Source organism: Bacillus rossius, chromosome 1 (assembly GCF_032445375.1).
Source record: "Bacillus rossius redtenbacheri isolate Brsri chromosome 1, Brsri_v3, whole genome shotgun sequence".
Lineage (NCBI taxonomy): Eukaryota > Metazoa > Arthropoda > Insecta > Phasmatodea > Bacillidae > Bacillus > Bacillus rossius.
The window spans coordinates 5943293-5964239 of NC_086330.1; the positions used below are offsets into that span (position 1 = coordinate 5943293).

Sequence of the window (20947 nt, forward strand, 5' to 3'; positions counted from 1 at the left end):
GAATTGTTCCATCTTGAATTCTTGAGATAATGTCATAATTGCAAATAAATATAACCACCTTTCTAATTTTCTTAAGTATTTTTTAAATTCTGATTATTAATTGTGTAGAAATTGTGTACTAGGTCATATTTGTTATCATAAAGTTTCAATTAACACATCAAACTTTTTTGGTATATACCCAATGATTACAAATGTTACTATAACCATTTAATTTCGTCAGACGCGTGTCCGCCTACAGTCGAAATTAACGGAAAAGTAAGCTCTTATAATTTGCAGACTTTGGGCAACCTATCATCAACTGATGGACACTAAAAATAGTTTCCTAAAATGTTTTTTTACTCGTCTCCTATCGTTCAATAGGGAATACGGATATAATATTTTATTTATAATTATCACCCATTTCATTTTTTATGTTTCCTGAAATATACGTTTAATATCTGGCCAGCAAATCATTATTTTCATTCGTAAAGGATAATTAATTTAAATCAATTTTTTTGTTATTTATTTTAATAGACTCAAAGTTGTTCTTTTATAGTTTTTTTTAGAAAAATTTTATATCCTTCAAATATTATTTAATTAAATTGAAAAAAATTGTTATTTTCATTTAGAGAATTTTTAGTTGCAATGATTTGCTAACTTCCGTTTTCTTTTGCCACGTCTGTATAAAGCTATTTCCGTTGTCCCTGTTATTTGCCATGTTAACATATCTAGTTCAGCCATCTTTAGGGAGAGGCAGGATTTGCTGAACACGTGAAAGTTATAAAATGAAGGTGTATTTAGTAGAGTTTATTATTTAAATTGGCTATAAATCAGAGTAGTATGTTATAGAATATAACCGTGTAACTGAATACGGTTTTCGTGTAAGGGATTATGTATTATTACGCGACGGCGTAAACGTGTTTCTATCAGGGCATAAGTTTAGTCATACACTTTGTATCTAAAATGGACTTGTAGTTATTCTTTATTAGTTTTATCGGACATTTAAAAGGCTAAACTATTGTGCTGTGTATTTAGTCGTATTATGTTCAGGTACCGTGGTCAAGTAGGAAAAGTTCACAGTTTTACACACACCCTTTGCTGAAGTTTTAGAAATGGTGAGTAAATAGCAGTTTTAAATTATTGTTAGTAGTATCTGTAATGTATTTTAAATATAGTGAATAAAGCTGTTCAATATCCAAGATGGCCTCTGAAAAGTTGTCAACAGGGTTAGGACAAACGATCCACCATTTTGAAAGTTTTGCGCGAAGGAATTACGTATTTGTAGGAGAGAATACATTGATCGGTTTAGATAGTGCACGGCTGCAGGGTTGAAGTTTAAATGTTTATAAAGTCAATTTATTTTCCTCCAGCTTAATAAATAATGCTAATAAATCGCCTAAATATTTCCTTAATTTCTTGTAAAGAGCCTGATTTATTAATACGCACCGCTGTTGCCTATTGTCCAATATGGCGCTTAAGTGTTAAAAGTTGGTCACTGCCATACGCGAACACTACCCTGTGACGAGACGATCAGTAGTTTAGTTACAAGTTTAAAGTCGCGCGGTTATGACTACTCTCGACTGCTCTCAAGAAGTAGACTATATTTATAATTTCGTGTGTCGCACGGCGTAAAGCAAAATGGAAACCTTACCTTGTTAAAAGTGAGTTACATGAATCTGATAATTTATAAAATATAGAGATAAAGAAGCATGATTCAGACCTATGCATAAAAGATCCATATGAAGTTGCAAATGAGTTAAGTGAATATTTTTATAAAATAGTGCATGACCAACTCCGTGTTCATCAGATTATTAATAGTAATGTGTACAATACAGTCTCCATTTCTGGCACAACCTATACATACATAATCTATTTTCATATTTCCTGTAATTAAAACTGAGTTATTGTCAGTAGTTCATAAATCAAAAGGTAAACGTTCATCAGGTTTAGATGCTGTACCTGATTTTATTATTAAGACTTGTATTGATTATATTGTTGACACATTGTTATATCTTTATAATGAATCTTTTATGCAAGGTTATTTTCCTACCTTATGAAGGTGTTCAAAAGTTATTTCCTTGCATAAAAAAGGTCCTCGTGACGCCTGTCAGAATTATAGGCCAATATCTCTTCTGTTCTCATTCTCAAAAATATTAGAATTATTAATTTTTAATATAATGTATTTTTTTGAGAAAAATAAAATTTTACTGGACAGTCAACATGGATTTAGGCGTGGTAAATCGATAACTGCACTTTATGAATTTATCAGCAATATAACTATGGACCTAGACAGAAGGAATCACCCTGTTGGGCTATTTTGTGATCTAAGTAAGGCTTTTGATAGTGTAAACCATAAAATATTAATTAAAAAGTTAAGCACATATGGTGTAAGAGGTACAGTGCTTAATTGGTTAACATCTTGTCTCGGCATTCACAAGTAGTTGTACAACATACAGATCACTTTACCAACATAAAATATGTTCATTCAGGTAGGCAAAACATATGTTGGTGTTCCTCAGTGTTCTGAACTAGGACCTTTGCTTTTTCTTATATATGTTAACGATTTGCCTAAAAATGTTAAGAGTGGGAAAATTGTATTATATGCTGACGACACTAATATATCTATACATGGAGATAACCCTTAAAGTTTAATTGCAAATATCAAAATTTTAACTAGGGACATCATAGATTGGATTAAGGCTAATGAATCAGTTCTTAATAACACAACAACGTGGCTGCATTTTAAACTTAATAACTTATATTATTGAAGGCGCTGCCACATTTACGCATTCATGTCTTGATGTGTCTGAGCGGATCTGTTGTACCTTAGCTGCGAATTTGAACTTCTGACGGGGTGGCCACTCACCGGGAAAACCGGGATTTATCAGGGAAATCATGTTGATCGGGAATTATCAGGGAAATGTCAGGGAATTTTAATAACCGGGAATTTTTTGTGTCGTGTATATTTCCGCAGAGCTGCCAACCATTACGGATTTTCTGTAATTATTACGGATTTAACACACTAGTACGGAACATCGCTGGTTTATTACGGAAACGAGGCTTTGTGCTGTTGGGAAACGGAAAAAAATTCCGTTTCTGGTGTGCGTGTTTTGTGAACACAGTTCGAATACATCACGTGGTTGCGCATATAATGGAACTGATAAATGTGCGCATGTACTGTCGAAATAAGTAGATCAATTCTTGTGTTTTGTAATAGAAATGGTACGGTATTACGTCCGTTGTACGATACAACTAGTACATATTCTCGGTCTAGGTTTGTTAGCTACTTACATCACGATAATTTTTGTACTGTACTTTGGCTAACCTGTCTTGTGTTATTTACTTTCTTGAAAGCCATTTTTTTCATCAAAGTGTTTTTGTCGTGTGTACAGATGTGAAACCTTTTTATGTTGTTCAATAGTGTTGTGTTCTTCAGTGCTGGTTGTAGAAATGAAGCGTGTGACAGAACAATGTGTATCTGGGGCAAAAAAAAAAAAGAACGTTATTCTTCAGAACTTTCGACCAAACTATATAAAAGAATGGCCATGCTTGTCATCTTCAAATGTTTTGGAACGCCACACTTTTTGTAATGTATGCGCGTGTGACTTATCGATTGCGCATAGTGGAAGGGATGACTGAGGACGGCATATTGAATCAAAGAAACATGCAGAACATTTTAAAGCCGTGACGAGCAATACATCTATATCTTCGTTTTTCGCTACATTTGAAGAAACTGAAGTAACAAACGCAGAGTTATTGTTCACAAGTTTTTCGGTAGAACACAATTTACCGATAGCAGTAGCCGATCATTCGGGTAATTTGTATAGAGCTATGTTTCCGGACTCAAAAATTGCACAGAAATACAGCTGTGCGAGAGCAAAAACATCTGCCTTAGTGGAGTATATGGCTGGTGAAACTAAATTGAAACTGTTGAATCTTTAGTAAGTGGACCATTTGCTTTAGCTACAGATGGGAGTACTGATTGTAATGCAGTGAAGATTTATCCATTAGTTGTTTCATTTTAAAATCAAACAAGGTAAAATTTGCACTGTACTGTTATCCCTTGTTGAGAGTACTAAGACTAAGAATATTTCACAACTAGAAATGTTACACTTCAATAATGAATTAAAGAACAGTTATCAAAAGTTGTTTGAAAAAATGTTTGAGCTCTCGCCACTGAAATACCCCATTACATAAAACAAAACACAGACTGCAGGTCATTGAACGGGGCGCTATAATGTAAAGTGACATATTTAAAATGTATTTGTTATTTAACAAACTTCCGTATGTATATAATGAAGAAAATACAGCAGGGTGCTAAAATATGAGTAATCTCTTTCTATAATATTATATTTTTTCATCAAAAGTATGTTTTTTTAGTAATTGTAAATATCAGGGAAATTTTGAATTTTTAATCAGGGAAATCAGGGAAAAATCAGGGAATATTTTTGGTGACTGAGTGGCCACCATGTCTGAGGTTGGAGAGCACCATCTGCATATGGCTTCATTAACAATATTTGCAAAAAAAAACATGAGTGATAGATTTAAAATAGTGTGAAAATAATTATTTACAAACAAATTGTATTTTATTTTTTTATAATTTTATCTTTGGCACAATTTTCTCTTTTTTTCATTGTGTTGCCGGGAAATTGAAAATAAAGTACCTTGAAACGTTAATAAAATTTATAGAAGTGTGTAGGCATAAAAATTAACAGTTTTGGCCCATGTATATTAATCTTCAACAGATATTCAATAAATGTATTCAAATTTCCTTTTTATTTCTAGGATTCATAATGTGAACCAGATGTATCACTTGTGAATGTAGCAAGCTGCCAAAGAAGACAAATTAGACAGCGTGGTCGCACATGTCATACAGATCTAACATGCAACTGCATGAATGTGGCCTTATGTGAAAAGTTGAAAAATATGTGTTTTGTGGCAGGGAACATTATACTTATTTTTCACTATTTCTTTAGGACATATTTTGGTTATTATAGTTTCCTAACTCTTAATATAGTAAAATCAGCCTTGCCAACCTTTACGATTTTTTCGTAAAATGTACGAAAATCACGTCCGTTTTAAGATTGTACGAGGATGTCTGAATTCTTTACGAATTTTAAGTACGATACGTTTATTAAAATATCTATTTTCCGTCCACCTTAAATGTTTTATTGTATGGTTTGTGAAAGCTGTTGCCATGTGTTGTTGCTGTGGAAACGAGTGCGGTAATTGAGTTATATTATTGGGCGAAGGCCAGCGAACCACGTTATTTGTTCTATTGTATATCTTTCCTTATTGGCCACCTGAGTTACATTGATGCGCTTAGAACCAATCACGAACCAGTTTAAAATACTGTATTGGCCCGAATATAAGGCGACCCCGAATATAAAGCGACCTGCAGTTTCAGAAGGCCAAACAAATGTAAAAATAATTTTGGTAGAAATTAATGTGAAAATTAATTAAGACATACATTTTGTGTTCATAAATCCTTTTTGCATTTATGTATAACAATTAATTTATATTTATCACATTACTTATTTTAAAAAAAAGTTTGAATGGCCTACACTAAAAGTCAAAAGAAAACAATTAGAAAATATTTACATTTTTAAGTATTACACAATCATTCTTACAATACCGCATTTAACTTTACGTTTCACTTAAGCTACGTATTACTATTTAGTAGTGTGTTAAACGTGACAAAGCAAACGAAAGCAGTTTGCCGGAACAAAACAAGTGGCTAGCTGCCATGGTGAAGCATACGGCCATGAATAACTTCGGTGACGTGACCGTGAATATTTGTCCATTTTACTCTCTTGACAGTCTGTCCTATGAATTTTAATGAATAATCTATGATAATTATGTTGTTTGAAGAGTGGATTACTGTGAAATTATTAAAATAGCTTTTGAAGCAAGGTACCAAATTCCTGTGAATATGGCGTCTTCGTGCGTATTCGGCAATGCTCGTTTTACAACAAAAAATATTGTGGAAAGACATTTGGCAGCCGTGAATTTCCAAACATTACATCCGAAATCTTCTTAATATTTTCTGTTTGTAAACGTAAACAATAGTTCTGAAAATAGCTGTGATATTTTAGAACAAATATTTCCGTTAAAATTCTGAAAATAAATTACCATAAATGTTAACACGCGATTGTACACAAAGTACAAATATGAATTGTGTAATAAAAGGTTGCCATTTTGAGATGCTTCAACATTCACATTTTTACTCAAGAACTAATATTTTAATTTTCAACTTTAAACAATTGTGAATTACTGCAATAGTGGGTGGATTTATCATTTTCCCTGTTTGAAGTAACGAAGTTTTAGTTAATATAAAAAATCGTGAACATTTTTTTTAACAATATTTCTATTGTAGCTTTCAGCTTGGAACTAATGTTTGCAGTGCTGACGTCTTAGGTGCGAATATAAGGTGACTTCCAATTTTAGCATCTCTCATTTATGTAAAAATGGTCGCCTTATATTCGGACCAATACGGTAGCATTTTTAGTTTGGCAAGATGGTGTCGTTCATTAGCGTATGTTGTGATTCTTCAGTTAAAGTTGAGTCAATTTTGAATTAGTTTATTACAGGTTAGGAAACAAATTGGTAAATATGTAGTGTACGGATTAGCGCCAAAAAAATCGTACAAATATGAAATAACTTTCATTATATGCTCTTTCACGTCCTCTTTTCATAACTGCATGCGGAGATAAAAAATTCCAATTACTTTTGGAGATATCGCCGTTCTTATTTTGCAATACAAGACGTACATAATCATTTGACCGTCACCATTTTATATTTTGCCGTGTGCGCGTGAATGCCTAAATAACAGAAATTTTCCATTATGTAAGCTTAGTTACATTATAAATACTTCAAAATAAACTGAAATTAAAAATAATATCAATTAATTTTACTTGTATAGTATTAAGTATTTATAATGTAACTGACCTAACAAAATGGGACAAAGGTAGATTAGGTCAGGTCAGCTACATTATAAATACTTTGAAACTGAACGGAAATTAAAAATAATAAAATTAATTTTAATGGTTGTTTAGTTTAAAGTATTTATAATGTAGCTGACCTGACCTAACAAACCGGGACAAAGGATGAACAGTAGGAACTCACATAATTTTCTTTTTACATGATGTAGTCGTTCACGTGGGAGACCTAAGATACACATAAAGTTCTGCCATTCCCGATTACACCCGAACAATTCACCTTCAGCCAACTTCGGGATTTGTTTTATTATTGTGCAGGAAAAATGGATTCAAATATTAAAAGTGGTCGGTTAGGTTAGCTACATTAAAACACTTTAAAACACTATGGACGGTTAGTTAGGTAAGTATAGCTACATTAAAATAAACAGGTTGAGAAATATAAATATTAATAAATAAACCCGAGGTTGGCTGAAGGTGAATTGTTCGGGTGTAATCGGGGATGGCAGAACTTTATGTGCTTCTTAGGTTTCACGTACGTCGCAAAAAAAAATATCATACTTGTAAACAAGCAACAATGAATGCCGCACAAGTGCACAGGATGAAAATTAAAAAAATGCAATATCTCCTAAAGTATTTGGAATTTCTTATCTCCGCAGGCTGTAATGAAAAGAGGACGTAAAAGAGCATATAATGAAAGTTATTTCAGATTTTTAAAAAAAATTTTGACGCTAATCCGTACACTACATATTTACCAACAAATTTATTGCATGCTTTTAATAAAAACGTGTTATGTGCACAATTAACGGAAGTGGAATCAAGTGAAGAATAAAATGCACTCTAAACACATTATTCTCGGGCATTTCGCGATACATACACGAGGGATTTTCCGTGTATTCTTAAATCAAGCAATCAGTTCACATTTTGTTCAGTGTGTAGATGCGACATCAACATTGGGCACGGCGGAAGATATGACATCAATCTCCACGTGAATTGTTCAAAATATCTCGCAAATGTTAAAAGTGTCACAGTCAGTTAAAAGGTTAGTGATTATTTTGCTAAAAATAACAGCACAGACAATGCTGTAATACGTGCAGAATGTATGTTTACAAATTTTTTGGATGTACATAATATTCCTTTAAATGTTTCGGATCACGCTGGCCTGTTATTCAGAAAAATGTTTTCAAATTCTGAAGTAGCAAAAAAATTTGGTTGTGCAAGAACAAAGTCGACGGCTATCGTGAAAGAAATGGCAACAGATGCAACTGATAAAATTGTTTGTAATATACAAACTGTGGCATTTTCAGTCGTGACCGACAGCAGCAATGACTTGAGTCCAAATTATATCCACTAGTAGTAACATTTTGTGATGCAAGTTTGAAAATGATAGTGTCAAGGTTGCTTTCATTACCAGTACTCCAGGGAAATTCTAAAGGAAGAAATATTGGGGGGTTAGTTATTTCAGAATTGCGACGTTTGAATATTCCGTTGGAAAATCTAATTGCGTTTTCTGCTGATAATGCCCCTGCAATGTTGGGACACAAAAACAGTGTTGCAGCAGTTTTAAAAGAGTTGGGCAGAAATTGTTGTTGTAGGTTGTCCATGCCACCTTATCAATCTCACTGCAGAGAAAGCAGCAGCTACTCTCCCGTGTCAAATTGAAAATCTGGAAAAAAGTGTGAAAAGAAAAAATTGCAGAAGTTCCAAGTATTGCACAGCAAAGAAGCAAGAAAGATATTGAAACATATATGTACAAGATGGTTGTCACTTGGCATAAGCTTAGTTCGCTTACTTGAGCAATGGGAGCCACTGTTGAGTTTTTTTAATGATGAAGTATCTGTCCAGAAACAGCAGTCATCACTGATGACTTACAAAATTCCAAGTTGTGATTCAGGAAAGAGTACTTCTATATCGACACAAATTGTTCCAGTGAAATAAGTGTGCAACTTCTAGTGATTTATCTGAAAGTGGAAAATCTGTATCAGGTACTTAACTGTTTTTAAAAAAAAGTGAAGTGAAGCAAGCAAGCTTTAGTAGTTCACAGGCTGCTGCAAAAAAGCAGAAACTGGATGGGACTGTACAAAAAAAAGTGTACTAACTTAAATAATAGTGTTTCATCAGCAAAATCAACATTAAAAAACAAATGCAGCACTCTTTCACGCGAGGAAAAATTTTTTATGTTTTTGTCTACACCATCAAATAAAGCATTCTGTTTGTGTTTAGTTCATGTTACACCTACTTTCGACAAAGTTAATGTATTGTTGCAGTCAGCATCACCACAAATACATATTTTGAGAAAGTTGCTTTGCTGCCTGGGTAAATATGTAGTTTAGCGGTATTTGCAGAAAAAAATTGTTAAAAATCCGAAAATACATTTTTTCTTTGCTCTTCAATTTCCTCTTTTCATTAAACCCGTCGGAGATAAGAAATTCCAAATACTTTAGGAGATATCGCCGTTCTTATTTTGCAATACAAGACCTGTGCAATCATTCAACTGTCACAATTTTTTCCTTTTGCCATGTTTTCGTGAATGCCTAATGAATTAAAATGGTCGATTAAGTCAGGTCAGTTACATTATAAATACTTAAAAATAATGTGAATTAATTTTAATGGTTGTTTAGTTTTAAAGTATTTATAATGTAACTGACCTGACCTAACATACCGGGACAAAGGATGAACAGTAGGAAATCATATCTTTTTTTTTACTTATTACTTGTGCAACAATATCCAAATAACAAATAAAATATTAAAAATTTGAAACGTTAAAAACTCACCTAAGTTAGAGGCGGGTACAATTCCTTTGCCATTAGTAGAAAATGATGTAGTCGTTCACCTACGTTGTGAAAAAAAAATTCATACTCGTAAACAAGAAACAATGGCAAACGCCCCGCATGAATGCACAGGTATTGTGATGAAAATTTAAAAAATTAGATATCTCCTAAAGTATTTGGAATTTCTTATCTCCGCCAGGTTTAATGAAAAGAGGAAGTTAAAGAGGATAGATTAAAAGTATTTTCGGATTTTGAACATTTTTTCCGCAAATACCGCTAAACTACATAAACACCGCGGCCTGTTGCAGGAACTGTATTCAAAATTTGTAAAACCTGTGTTAATCAATAATAAGCCACTACTTGAAGTCAGGTATCATCAACTTCAAAATCAGAGACAAGATTCAGAGTTAGTTATTGTTTGCCCTACTTCCAGAATTGTTGACACACTGGCTGATACTGAGAAGCTTGAATTTTACACTGCAGTAAGGAAGTATTTCACAACTGCCTGTGATTACATCCATCACAAATTTCCATTGAAGAATGAAGTTGTTGAAAAAGCAGAAATTGCAAATATTGATATTAAAAATGCTGCCTTTGCTAATATTAGGTATTTTATAGATATGTTTCCTTTTATATTGCCAGTGCAAGGGAATGAGACGGTTGATGCTGCAATGGATGAGCTGCACAAACAGTTTACTGCTCTCCAGCTGGAAGACATCTCTTCTCTTGCGAGTGGAGATGAGCGTGTTGACGTGAAAAGGGCTACAATAGCTGGTATTGTGGGCTTGGATACACTCCCAAAGTTTGACAGAGTAGCCAAAATAATGCTTTCAATACTGACTATCCCGCACAGCAATGCGGAGTGTGAGCGCGTGTTTAGTCTTGTGACAAATAATAAGACAAAATTCGGGTCACAGCTTTCAGTCCAGTCCTTGGAAAGCATGCTTGTAATTAAGTGCAGCCAAACAGGAGTCTGTTATGAACAGCAGTTTTCTGAAGAATTCTTAAGAAAGGCCAAAAAAAGCAACTGCAGCATCCTTAAAAAAAGAATAATCTAGGCAATTGTATGTGCAGACTTTGTTTTTTTCCCCCTTCATTTTTTGTGTTTTTTATACCTACTTTTGTTTATTTCTGCTTACTTATACTTACTCAGTAATATCTGAAGAAAACATTCCTGACTCAATTGGTGAGAGTATTTATACATATCAGTTATATCCTATATTTAATTCATTGCAAATTATGAATTTTGTTTACTGTATTAAAAAAAGTTAATTTTTTCTGGCAAGTAGTTCTAATTAAATCCTTTGTGTATATGGAGCATGGAAGTTAACTGATATCAGTGTATATTGTAACAAAGGTACACTCAGTTGATTTGTAGGGTATCACAAGGAACAAAATTTTTTCTTTGATGTGATACTAAGCAAAAATTTTTCCATAATGGTAAATAATGAGCACGATTGTTGGTCTGCAATGTTAGTGTATGTTAAAATGATTAAATAATTTTGATTACTAGAAGAAATGTGATATGAAAGTTTACTAATTTTTCAATTGCTGCAAGCAGTTTACACATATTATATTATTTTTTTATGTATTTTACTAATTGAGGGTGAGGGTTTCAAAAGTTGGCGAGTCTGTAAAACTAGGAAACCACTTTTTCCTAAAAAAAATTCTAAAAATAGTGTTTCTTTAGCATTACAGATATATCATGATTTTTCTTCTGAAGGATGTTTTGAAATCTTCTGCTTTCAGAAATTCTGGTAATATGACAGATGTTTCTGTGACCAAGTTCATTTTTTATGTTTGGTTCTGTTCTGGTTCTGGTTATTAGGTTTGTTTTGTGTAAAATATTTTTACTTTTATAGGCCTTTTCTTAACACCTCTGTTATCCAACATTTTTGCTCTTGTCCAGTGTTCTGCTGGGGGCCTTGTACATTGGATAAGCGAGACAATACGTACTGCAGAATGTATATTACCAGCGGTACAAATTCCAAACAGTAATTGTCCCATATCATGTATTCAAGTTTATCCCTTGATTCTGTTCGCACAATTCTGTTTACATTGTTTTAATTTATTATGTCTAAATATCCCGGCCAAACAAAAACCTGAATGTAGCAATTGCAAATAAATTGTTTCAGGTGTTGTAGACAATTTTTCTTTTGTATTAATGTTATGTTACATTGGTATGTCACAAGTTTTTATGTTCAGTATCCAACATACTAAATCAAAACAGCAAGCATGTATCATAGGATCAATGTATTTTGGATTATGCCATCAGGATTAAGGGATTTACTTGGATACGTGATACGGAATTTTAAGCAACAGTGGAATGCATATCCCACCCATTTAGTATTCACTTTTTGTTAAGTCATGTTGCTTGTTCACAATTCAATGTTAAATGTTTTGTTTTACACTGAGATTTATCATTTATCATAATACCACACTGCAGTCCAGCCCGAACACACTCACATTTGTAGCTGCATTCACTTTTACATTTACACGATATCAAATTCAGGAGCTGTTCTGGAGCTGGAGGAAGGGATGTTGTTATAGGAACAAGTGTGCCACTCACACTTTTCCATCCCCACTCAACAGGATCTAGAGAATGGCCCAGCCACTCTTGCACCTGTAGGTAAACCCGAAGAGAATGCTTTTCACATGTGGCACTGGTTGGTGGAAGAGAGGCTAGCTGGAAAGAAGTACTAACAGGCATCTTTGCTATCTTGCAGGTATACATATGTACTCTCATTTCATCCAAAGTGGAATAGTTATGTCCCTGATACATTGCAATTGCAAACTTTTCTCCAGCTGCAATAACAATCTTCATGTCCACATGTGGACATGTAAAAACATGTACTGTTCTCCGAATGGAAACATCGTTCTTGACGATGTTCCATGCTTGCTTCTTTCCCTTACCGAAGAAAGCACTGGTTGTATCTGATCCGGTTATAGCATGACAAAACAAAATATAGTTTTTCATTTCACCAATGTCCTGCTAAATAGCTGATACACTGAAAATCTTTCCTGTTGTCTTGTTTGAGGGTGGATGGACACTTTCAATGTGTGCATCCTCTTCTGACCTCGAAGTCAACATCGCTAGGATGTCTTTATCAGTAGCTATTACTTTTACACAACAGCTTGTTGAATACTGAAGAGCAATAGCTGCTATAGTGGTATCAGCATCTTCTGAGCACTGAATGGCGTGATGACCTGAAGCTCGAAAATAAGTTACTAATAATTTGATGAGCTCATTTTTGTTATGGCCATTCCTCAAAGTCCATTTGCGTCGAAGTAACAACATTGTTAGCAGCTATTGAAATATCAGTGGAAGACCTCCCTGCAGAACGCCGCCTTTGCTCTTCCTTTTTAGTGGTTAACTTGTCATAACCATCAAACACGACAGTTGCTGTCACAGAAAAATGTTTTTGGACGAATGTAACATAAGCCTCACATATTTGACCAAATACAGCAGGTCTTGGCCATACAAGCACATGCAAGAGGTATCCTCCATCGATAACTACTTTGCAGTCTACACTATTGATCTCATTGGTTACCTCACACGATTTTAAGATTTTTGCAAGCGATGATTTTGCTGTTTTCCTCATTGATATTACTTCAATTAGAGCTGGTAGTTTTGGAGCCAACTCATATTTGAAATATTTCGTGAAGTCACTCTCATTCTTCATTATACAAATTGTGCCCTTATTGCCTTAAAAAAGTATGAAGCCGGCATCTGAGAGATGGGGACTTTTTAGGATCAATTTTTAACACCCAACGGAACGTCTGTGCCAAATTTAAAACCTACATTATTTTTATTTCTGGTAAAATGCTCAAAAACCCATTGTTGTGCGGTAGTTCCTTGTAATCCTTAATATGTCAGTCAATTATTATCGCATACACATGTTTGACCCACCAATTTAAAACTAATTAAATAACGGAAAACTTTTATAAAGGTATATGTTTGCCTATCAGTGGTGGATTTGATGTAACTGGTGATTGTATAGAGCAGTGATACATTTTACTTTTCATTAGTTGAGTATAAATTAGGTTATAAGATAATTTTTGTGGTGTATAAAGTAATAAAAACGAATGATTAAGGACTAAGGGCCCTTAACTTAAAAAGTTTTACCAAATTTTGATATATTAGAATGAATATTTTTCGCGCAACAGTCGTGATATGCATGTTTCGGCACTTACGCCCTTATTGCCTTAAAAAGGTATGAAGCCGGCATCGGAGAGATCGGGACTTTTTAGGATCAATTTTTAACACCCAAAGGAACGTCTGTGCCAAATTTCAAAACTAAATTATTATTTTTTAGGTTTGCTCGATTTTTCCCCTAAAATGCCTGGGCTAAATGCATTAAATTGAGAAATCAACAGGTTGTGCTGGGCCTAGAATTCGAGGGTACCTATTTGTGGAGTGAAAGTCATTAAAAAGAAGAAAAAATATTGATTAGGAAAGTATTAAAATTGCTGTAACAATAATATTACAGTGAAATTAATAAGTAATATTCTTACATCATTATTTATTTGTTTCAGAAATTAAAAACACAATTTTTTTCCAAATTTAAAGGCAGTTTCCCACTATAAAAGTTCCTACAATATCATGCCATTAAGATAAAGTTCACAGGAAGGATTTGAGATTTACTAAATTAAAACACCCAGCATGTATAACAGGATTAATGTACGCATAATCATGCCATTGGGATTGAGTGCACGGGACCCGGGTATTACATCTAACAAAATTGTTTTAACTTTAAACATTTGTATGTGTTAGATGCGTGTGAATGTTTTTTGCTGTGAGCAGAAACTGGAAATAGTCGAGAATCTTGAATTCTGTGAGAAAATAAACAAACATGTATGTTCTGTTGCGCATCGTGCAACACTTATGGAAACAACTATTCTTACATCAAAAAATACAACTATACCAAACTGCCAAATTCGCTAATGATGCCAGGCAACATACCAAATGATACACGAACAACAAAAACAATTTGATGATACTTGCTCCTTTCACACTGGGTGAAAAATTATTCTTGAAATAACATTTAACACAAATCTGCATTAATACCAACTATTGTACAAATTTAAATGAATTTAATTGCAATGTACTGAAGTTGGCTCTATCCGCTGGCTTTATCCAGGTGCCCAGGTGTTTATTCTCCAAGATTGTTTAGGACAACAATGTAAGTCATACTACGTAGACAGGCAACTGTCGTCCTGGTTTTTTTTTTACAAAAAATAGTAGCCTGTATGCAATGTAGCCCTTATTTTATATATGTATAGGCTATTACTATACCTCTTTTTGTTGGCTAAAAATAAAAAAAACCAGAATTGAAGTTGCTTTGTCTGTACATGGTATGACTTGAAATCAAAAGCACAGATTCCACTAGATATCTAGTACGCACTAGCAGTTCCTCTAGTGGAGATTTTGAACACCACTAGATTTTGTATGATTAAAATACTTAAGTGTCAGCCAGGCTAGAATTAATGAAATATTGTGTGGAAGGTCACTAGATATGAAAACACTAGAGTTTAACTGATTGAGACTCAAATTTAATGATGCCACACCTTTGGCCAATAGGAAACTAGCAATTTACTTTTTTTTTTTAATGTTAACAAAGAAAATTACTTTGGCAGAAAATATTTATCCATACATTTTCATAATATTAATTAAATATTTCATGACCATATGGTTAGTTTAAATATTAAATGTTTACGTAGATTTACATGCCATTTTGTGCTGTTTGACTTTTATATATTATAATAGTTTTCTCTGTGAGATTACTCTTTCTTACTTGAATTTCAAAATTCAATTATGTCTGACAGACAATTAATTCTTCATTCATAAATTGTTAAAGGTATCTAAGAAGTTGGCAGCAACATTACATTTTAATATCAAAATTTATTTACTATTGCAAACAGTGTAGGGCCCAGGAGCATGAAAATACTTTTGGTATGTGTCGGACTTGTGTATGTGATATTCTCCCAGGAAGTCATTTTTATACAAAGAAAGTTATGATCAGTTGTGTTTCTGCCCACTATTAACTGGCTTTTACTGCAATTGCAAATGTTTTTAAATACTTGTTTCCTTAGTAAAACAACCGGTGCTTCAAGTCCGTATAAGGCCCCCCTGTTTCACCTACTCTTGATTCCTTCATGAACTCTTGACTGCTCCTTTGACAAAAATAAGCATGCGACTGTGAATTAAATACCTTTTTTCACCATTTTAAATACACGTGTTATATGCTTCCACATGCACATCAAGCAAGATTATATTTTCTTGCCCATGAAGAGATTTGGATTATTCACATACCACTTGAATGGTATTAACTTGAAACATAAAATGTTTAAAGAGGTGGATACAATGTGCAGTATAACTACAAGATAAAATTGCATTTATGAATATTTTTTCAACACAATTTTTTATTGCTGTTTAATTGTTTAACCAGGAATGACTATTTATAAAAGTGGGTTGGTTCTTCAAAATAGGGGCTTTTGGAAAAAACAAAAAAAATGACATGAAAATTATATTAAACTAGCTGCAGTACCCATTGTTGCCCGGGCTGAACACAGGGTGAAGGGGAACTGTTTAGAGATCAGATGTAGTTAGTAATTGTCTTCTTAGTTTGAATGTCAAGTGTGCAAAATAATTTATATCACTTTCAGATCCCGACAGAAGGTGTTCTGCCAGTTTATAGTTATTTACCTGGTCTGTATGTAATCTAGACTCTAAAGCAATATAGAAAAAAAACTGAAAAATAAGGGATTACTAATATTGAAAAGATTCCATTATCTAGCTAATGCTCGGCATTCATTGCAATGCCTCATTCAGTTTTGTTTTGTAATATGTTTGAAGTAGTTACACATATACAAATAACCTATCCATGTCTCTAAATATATAATTTATCTACATCTATAGTCCTATATATCTATGTATCTCTATCTGTATTTATCTCTTTATATCTACATATGGGTGATTCTACAAATATGGGAATATTCATGTCTTAAAGTAATTTGAGCCTCCATTACACAATGTTATAATATTGGTTTTCCCCCACAGTTAGGTTTTAGTTTATACTGACTTTTTCCAAAATTTAATTCTCCAAAATATATTTATTTATTAAAAAAAATTAATTTAAATTCCTATAATGTCATTCACATGTCCTGTCCCATTCACGTAATTTTTCACATTCTCACAGATTTCTACTGGAAATTATCTGTTTTCTGTTAATATTATTATTTATTTTCATTTAAAATGATGCTATAAAGAAAATATTAACTAAACAAACTATGAAAGGGCAAAAAACTATTTTAAAATTAATATAGTGATTGTCCTAGGGATTTCTGGTCATTAACATGTCTGAAAAGATTTTTTTTTACTAAGAAAGGAAATTTGTTATGTCTGGTTACACTGCCTAAAAACCAACATGGATGTCTCTTCTTAACTAGCGCAAGTTGTTGCTGACTGTATTTCAAGAACTGTGTGTTTAACTACCAACTTTAATCCATTTTGAAGGTGAGAGCTTTTATGTACTATCATTAACATGGTTTATTTTAATAGCTAAATATGAAATATAACTGAATTTGGATAATACTTCTGGGTAAACCTTCCAGTTGAAGACATTTGGCCAAAATTTTACATAGTTGCCTTATAAACTGGCTTGTGTAGAAGCATTAAACAACCATTTTGTCATTCACATGGCTGGTTTGCTGTCATCCACATGCCTCAAATTTGGGCATGTGAATGACTTATAAGCTATGCGAATGACATTTTCACAATTGTAGCCTACTATTATGTACTATAAAGTGTAAAAATGGCTTTGTGTGTGTGTGCATGTGTTGGTGAGTCAAGGATGTAATGCCTTATTTCAGTTTTATATCAATTTTAAGATTTTATGTGTACAGTGTATATAAAATTAAAAGTGAACAGTATTTTAATTTACAAATAATGAGTAAACATTCCTCTTATGACAACTGATTACAAATGCCATTTGATTTACCTGTGCAAATAAAAATAATTTTGTTCATTGTTAAATCATAAAAAAAAAATTTGTAATCAATTCTTACTTGTCCTATCACTCATGTACTTTATATTGGATGCAATACACTAAACTAAACTTTTTTCAGGACTTGGAAAACATGCCTAAAAAAAGCTCACAGAAAATGAAAAACAAAAAAAAAGAAGAAAATTGAAATAAAGGGAGAGAAGAAAGAAGTTGAGGGAAGATCCACAAAAAATGAACAACATAAATTAAAAGAGAAGCAGGGGTACATAAAAAATAAAGAAAAAGGTGTAGGTAAATTAGTAAAGGACATGTCTCATAGAGAGCTGAGGAACAAATCCAAAAACTGGAAAAGAAACAGCTGCATACAGAAAGAAAAAACAAGGTTTGCAAGAAATTTTTCAAGATTCACCTCCAGAAAGTGATTTAGACACTATCTCTCACCATTCAAGGGAAGAAAGTTTGCAGATAGATCATGAAGTGCCACAAAATATTGAACTTGGCAGCAGCACCAGATGTTCTGAAAAAATACTTTTGTTAACTACACCCAAGAGAAGGAATTTTGTGCATGATCAAACCACCTATTCCAGCATCATCAACCAAATTCAAAGTGCCTGAAAAATCAAAAATTGATAAACTCTGTAGTGAAGTACTGCGAAGACCCTAAGTGTTAAACTAAATTTAAAATTTGTGAAAGTGTAAAAAACTTATGCTTAATTTCAAAGTAATCCTAGCAAGAGTTTGTTTCAGAGTATAATTAAAACATTTTATATTAATCAATCAAATTGCATTTAATTTTGTATTTGCTGTATATCTGATCATTCACATGCTCATGAATGTCATTAACATGCCCACATGTCATTTACATGGTTGTGAAAGTATACAAAAATGAAAACAAAAACATATAAAAATATTTAAGCTTAGCTGATACCATGCCATAATTATGTACCTCTTAAAGTATTAAAATTATTTTTTTGGAAATTTTAAAACGTATTTGACATTTTGATTTTTAGGTATACAGAAATATCCTATAATTGTAGAATCACCCATATATACCTCACACTCTCTCTATGTATTCTATATGAGGGTACTGATTGCTTCGTTGTTAATATCACACGGGTGTTTTTTACTTGTATGGGAAAATTAAGAATGATACGGCATCTAGTGCGTGGCAACAATGTTAATAGGCAATAGGAAATAAACTTCTATCGCCTGCGGCATTGTCAACACACACTTCGTACGTGTACTGCATGTTGTATCTAACCCCCTCCAACGCATTTGATTCTAAATTGGACTTTTAGTAAGGATCCCTAATGTTATTGATAATATAATATAGCCTATAGCCTTCCTCGATATATGTACTATCCAACACTGAAAGAATTTTTTAAATCGGACCAGTGGTTCCTGAGATTAGCGCGTTCAAACAAACAAACTCTTCAGCTTTATAATATTAGTATATATTAGGTTAGCTACATTAATAATAGGTATTGTGACTTTAAAGAAATTTTTAATGTAGCTGTGTTAACTTTTTGGCTTTATTCCAAAAGGTGCTACTCTATAGATTAACCAAACAGAACGGATATGGCCTAATGTTGCCATCGAGTCAATTGAAGTGATTGGGGGAGATGAAATATGAGAATGGGTGGGTAAAAACCTGATTACCCTGAGAAACCTACCAGCCAGCAGCAATGCCAGCCACATTTACCACTTGTGAAATATTTGAGTAAGCCCCCCCCCTGGGACCAAAGTTGGATTGTCTGTGTAGAAGGTGAGTTGATTTGAAAGTTCATCCACTGTAGCCATAAAAAAACTTTAAAGTAACGGGCAGATATAATGCAGTACCTTCTTTGTACAGCATTAACACTATCAAGGAATTACAAATAGCAAGACAATGGTGGGCAAGGTGTGTGCAATGATGCATATGTGCCCTTGCAATGAATTTAGACTGCCAGTTTTAAAAATGAGACCAAGCTATGTAAGAGCTCTTACCATGGAAATTTAAGCATAGATCATCAACTATGTTGCTAGATTATCATGTAAACCCATTGCTAGGTTAAGTTTCAAGAGCAAATCACATTGGACAACTGGAACTTTCTTACAGCTTACATGCCTTAGGTATATAATATATAAAAATTGTGTGATTCTGAAACATAGTAACTTACTTCCTGATATGTTCTGCAATTATTCTCTAAGAGATGTTGCAATACTCATAGCTAACCAGTTGTTTACTGTGTTAATGAGTGGTTAGGTTAGCTACATTAAAAAAATTGAATAATAGATGGGGACATAACATCATTGCTAGTGTACACTGTGCCATAGAGGAAACCTGAAGAATATATCAACAAAAGATGAATACTAAAAAAAAAAAAACACAGAAACCCAAGACTAAATCAGCTGATGTTAAATGCATACATAGTCTGTACAGAGATTCCATGTAAGGAATTGGTCAGAACAATATTCTGTCGGCATTTAACATTGGCTGATCTTGTCTTGGTTTTCTGCTGGGAGTGGCCAGGTCTGCATGATTACATGATAACAGTTTGAACTAACTAGAGAGATTCTAATTCATATTTACTAACCATCATAAAATGTTATTAAGCACCACTTCTGCAATGTTTTTGGGTGGAAATATATGGCGGTTGCGAAGTTAAAAAATGGCTATGTTAAAGCATTCTATATCCTAACAGTTCCTCCTGCTATGATTTTCTCTGTGTGTTTTGTGTATTCCATCTTTTGATTGTACTTCAGGTTTTCTCAGACACACTGTGAAATAGTAATAGCTTTAGTCAATCATAATGTTTTAAATCAATCTCCCCTGTGCAAGAATCATTCAAAGAACATATTAAAAAAAACTGTTAAATCATGTAAATGGTTGTTAAGTTTATTGGGCTTATTTTGAACACTGTACAGATTTGATTGCTCCACTAAGTTGTCTTAAGATATTTTTGTCAAAAAAGTATCTAAAATAATCTATCAGTAAATCAACTTCTTGATGCTTATGCTCTTCGGCTTCCCAAGTCACAGTTTCATTTTCACTTACTGAAGAACTAATGTTGATCCATCTAGGTTTTGCTAGTCGATGGGGTCTTGATGTAGAAGTAGTTGCTTTACGTTCAAAGACTGCTTCATCTGCAACAGGAATGGCAGATGTTGACAGAAACTGAAAGTGGTAAAAAAATATACTTTATGCACTTCAACCATAAGGTACCTTTTGAATGTGATGATTGTTGGACATCAGTTGATGGATTCACATCATGTC

The 20947-nt window shown here is 33.3% G+C and overlaps 1 protein-coding gene across 3 annotated transcripts in view; it reads left to right on the plus strand.

The window, feature by feature from the left end:
• The first annotated feature begins 669 nt into the window (after positions 1–669).
• The window catches only part of LOC134531564 (serine/threonine-protein phosphatase 1 regulatory subunit 10-like), a 143380-nt gene continuing 123102 nt past the window's right edge, over positions 670–20947 (plus strand). The window contains exon 1 of one of the 3 annotated variants that reach the window (XM_063367271.1): positions 670–1094. In XM_063367271.1, the coding sequence (XP_063223341.1) occupies positions 1092–1094 (3 nt within the window). In that variant the 5' untranslated portion in view covers positions 670–1091. Of the gene's footprint in view, positions 1641–20947 lie in introns of all 3 variants that reach the window. The other 2 variants (XM_063367282.1, XM_063367278.1) reach the window with 2 other exon arrangements.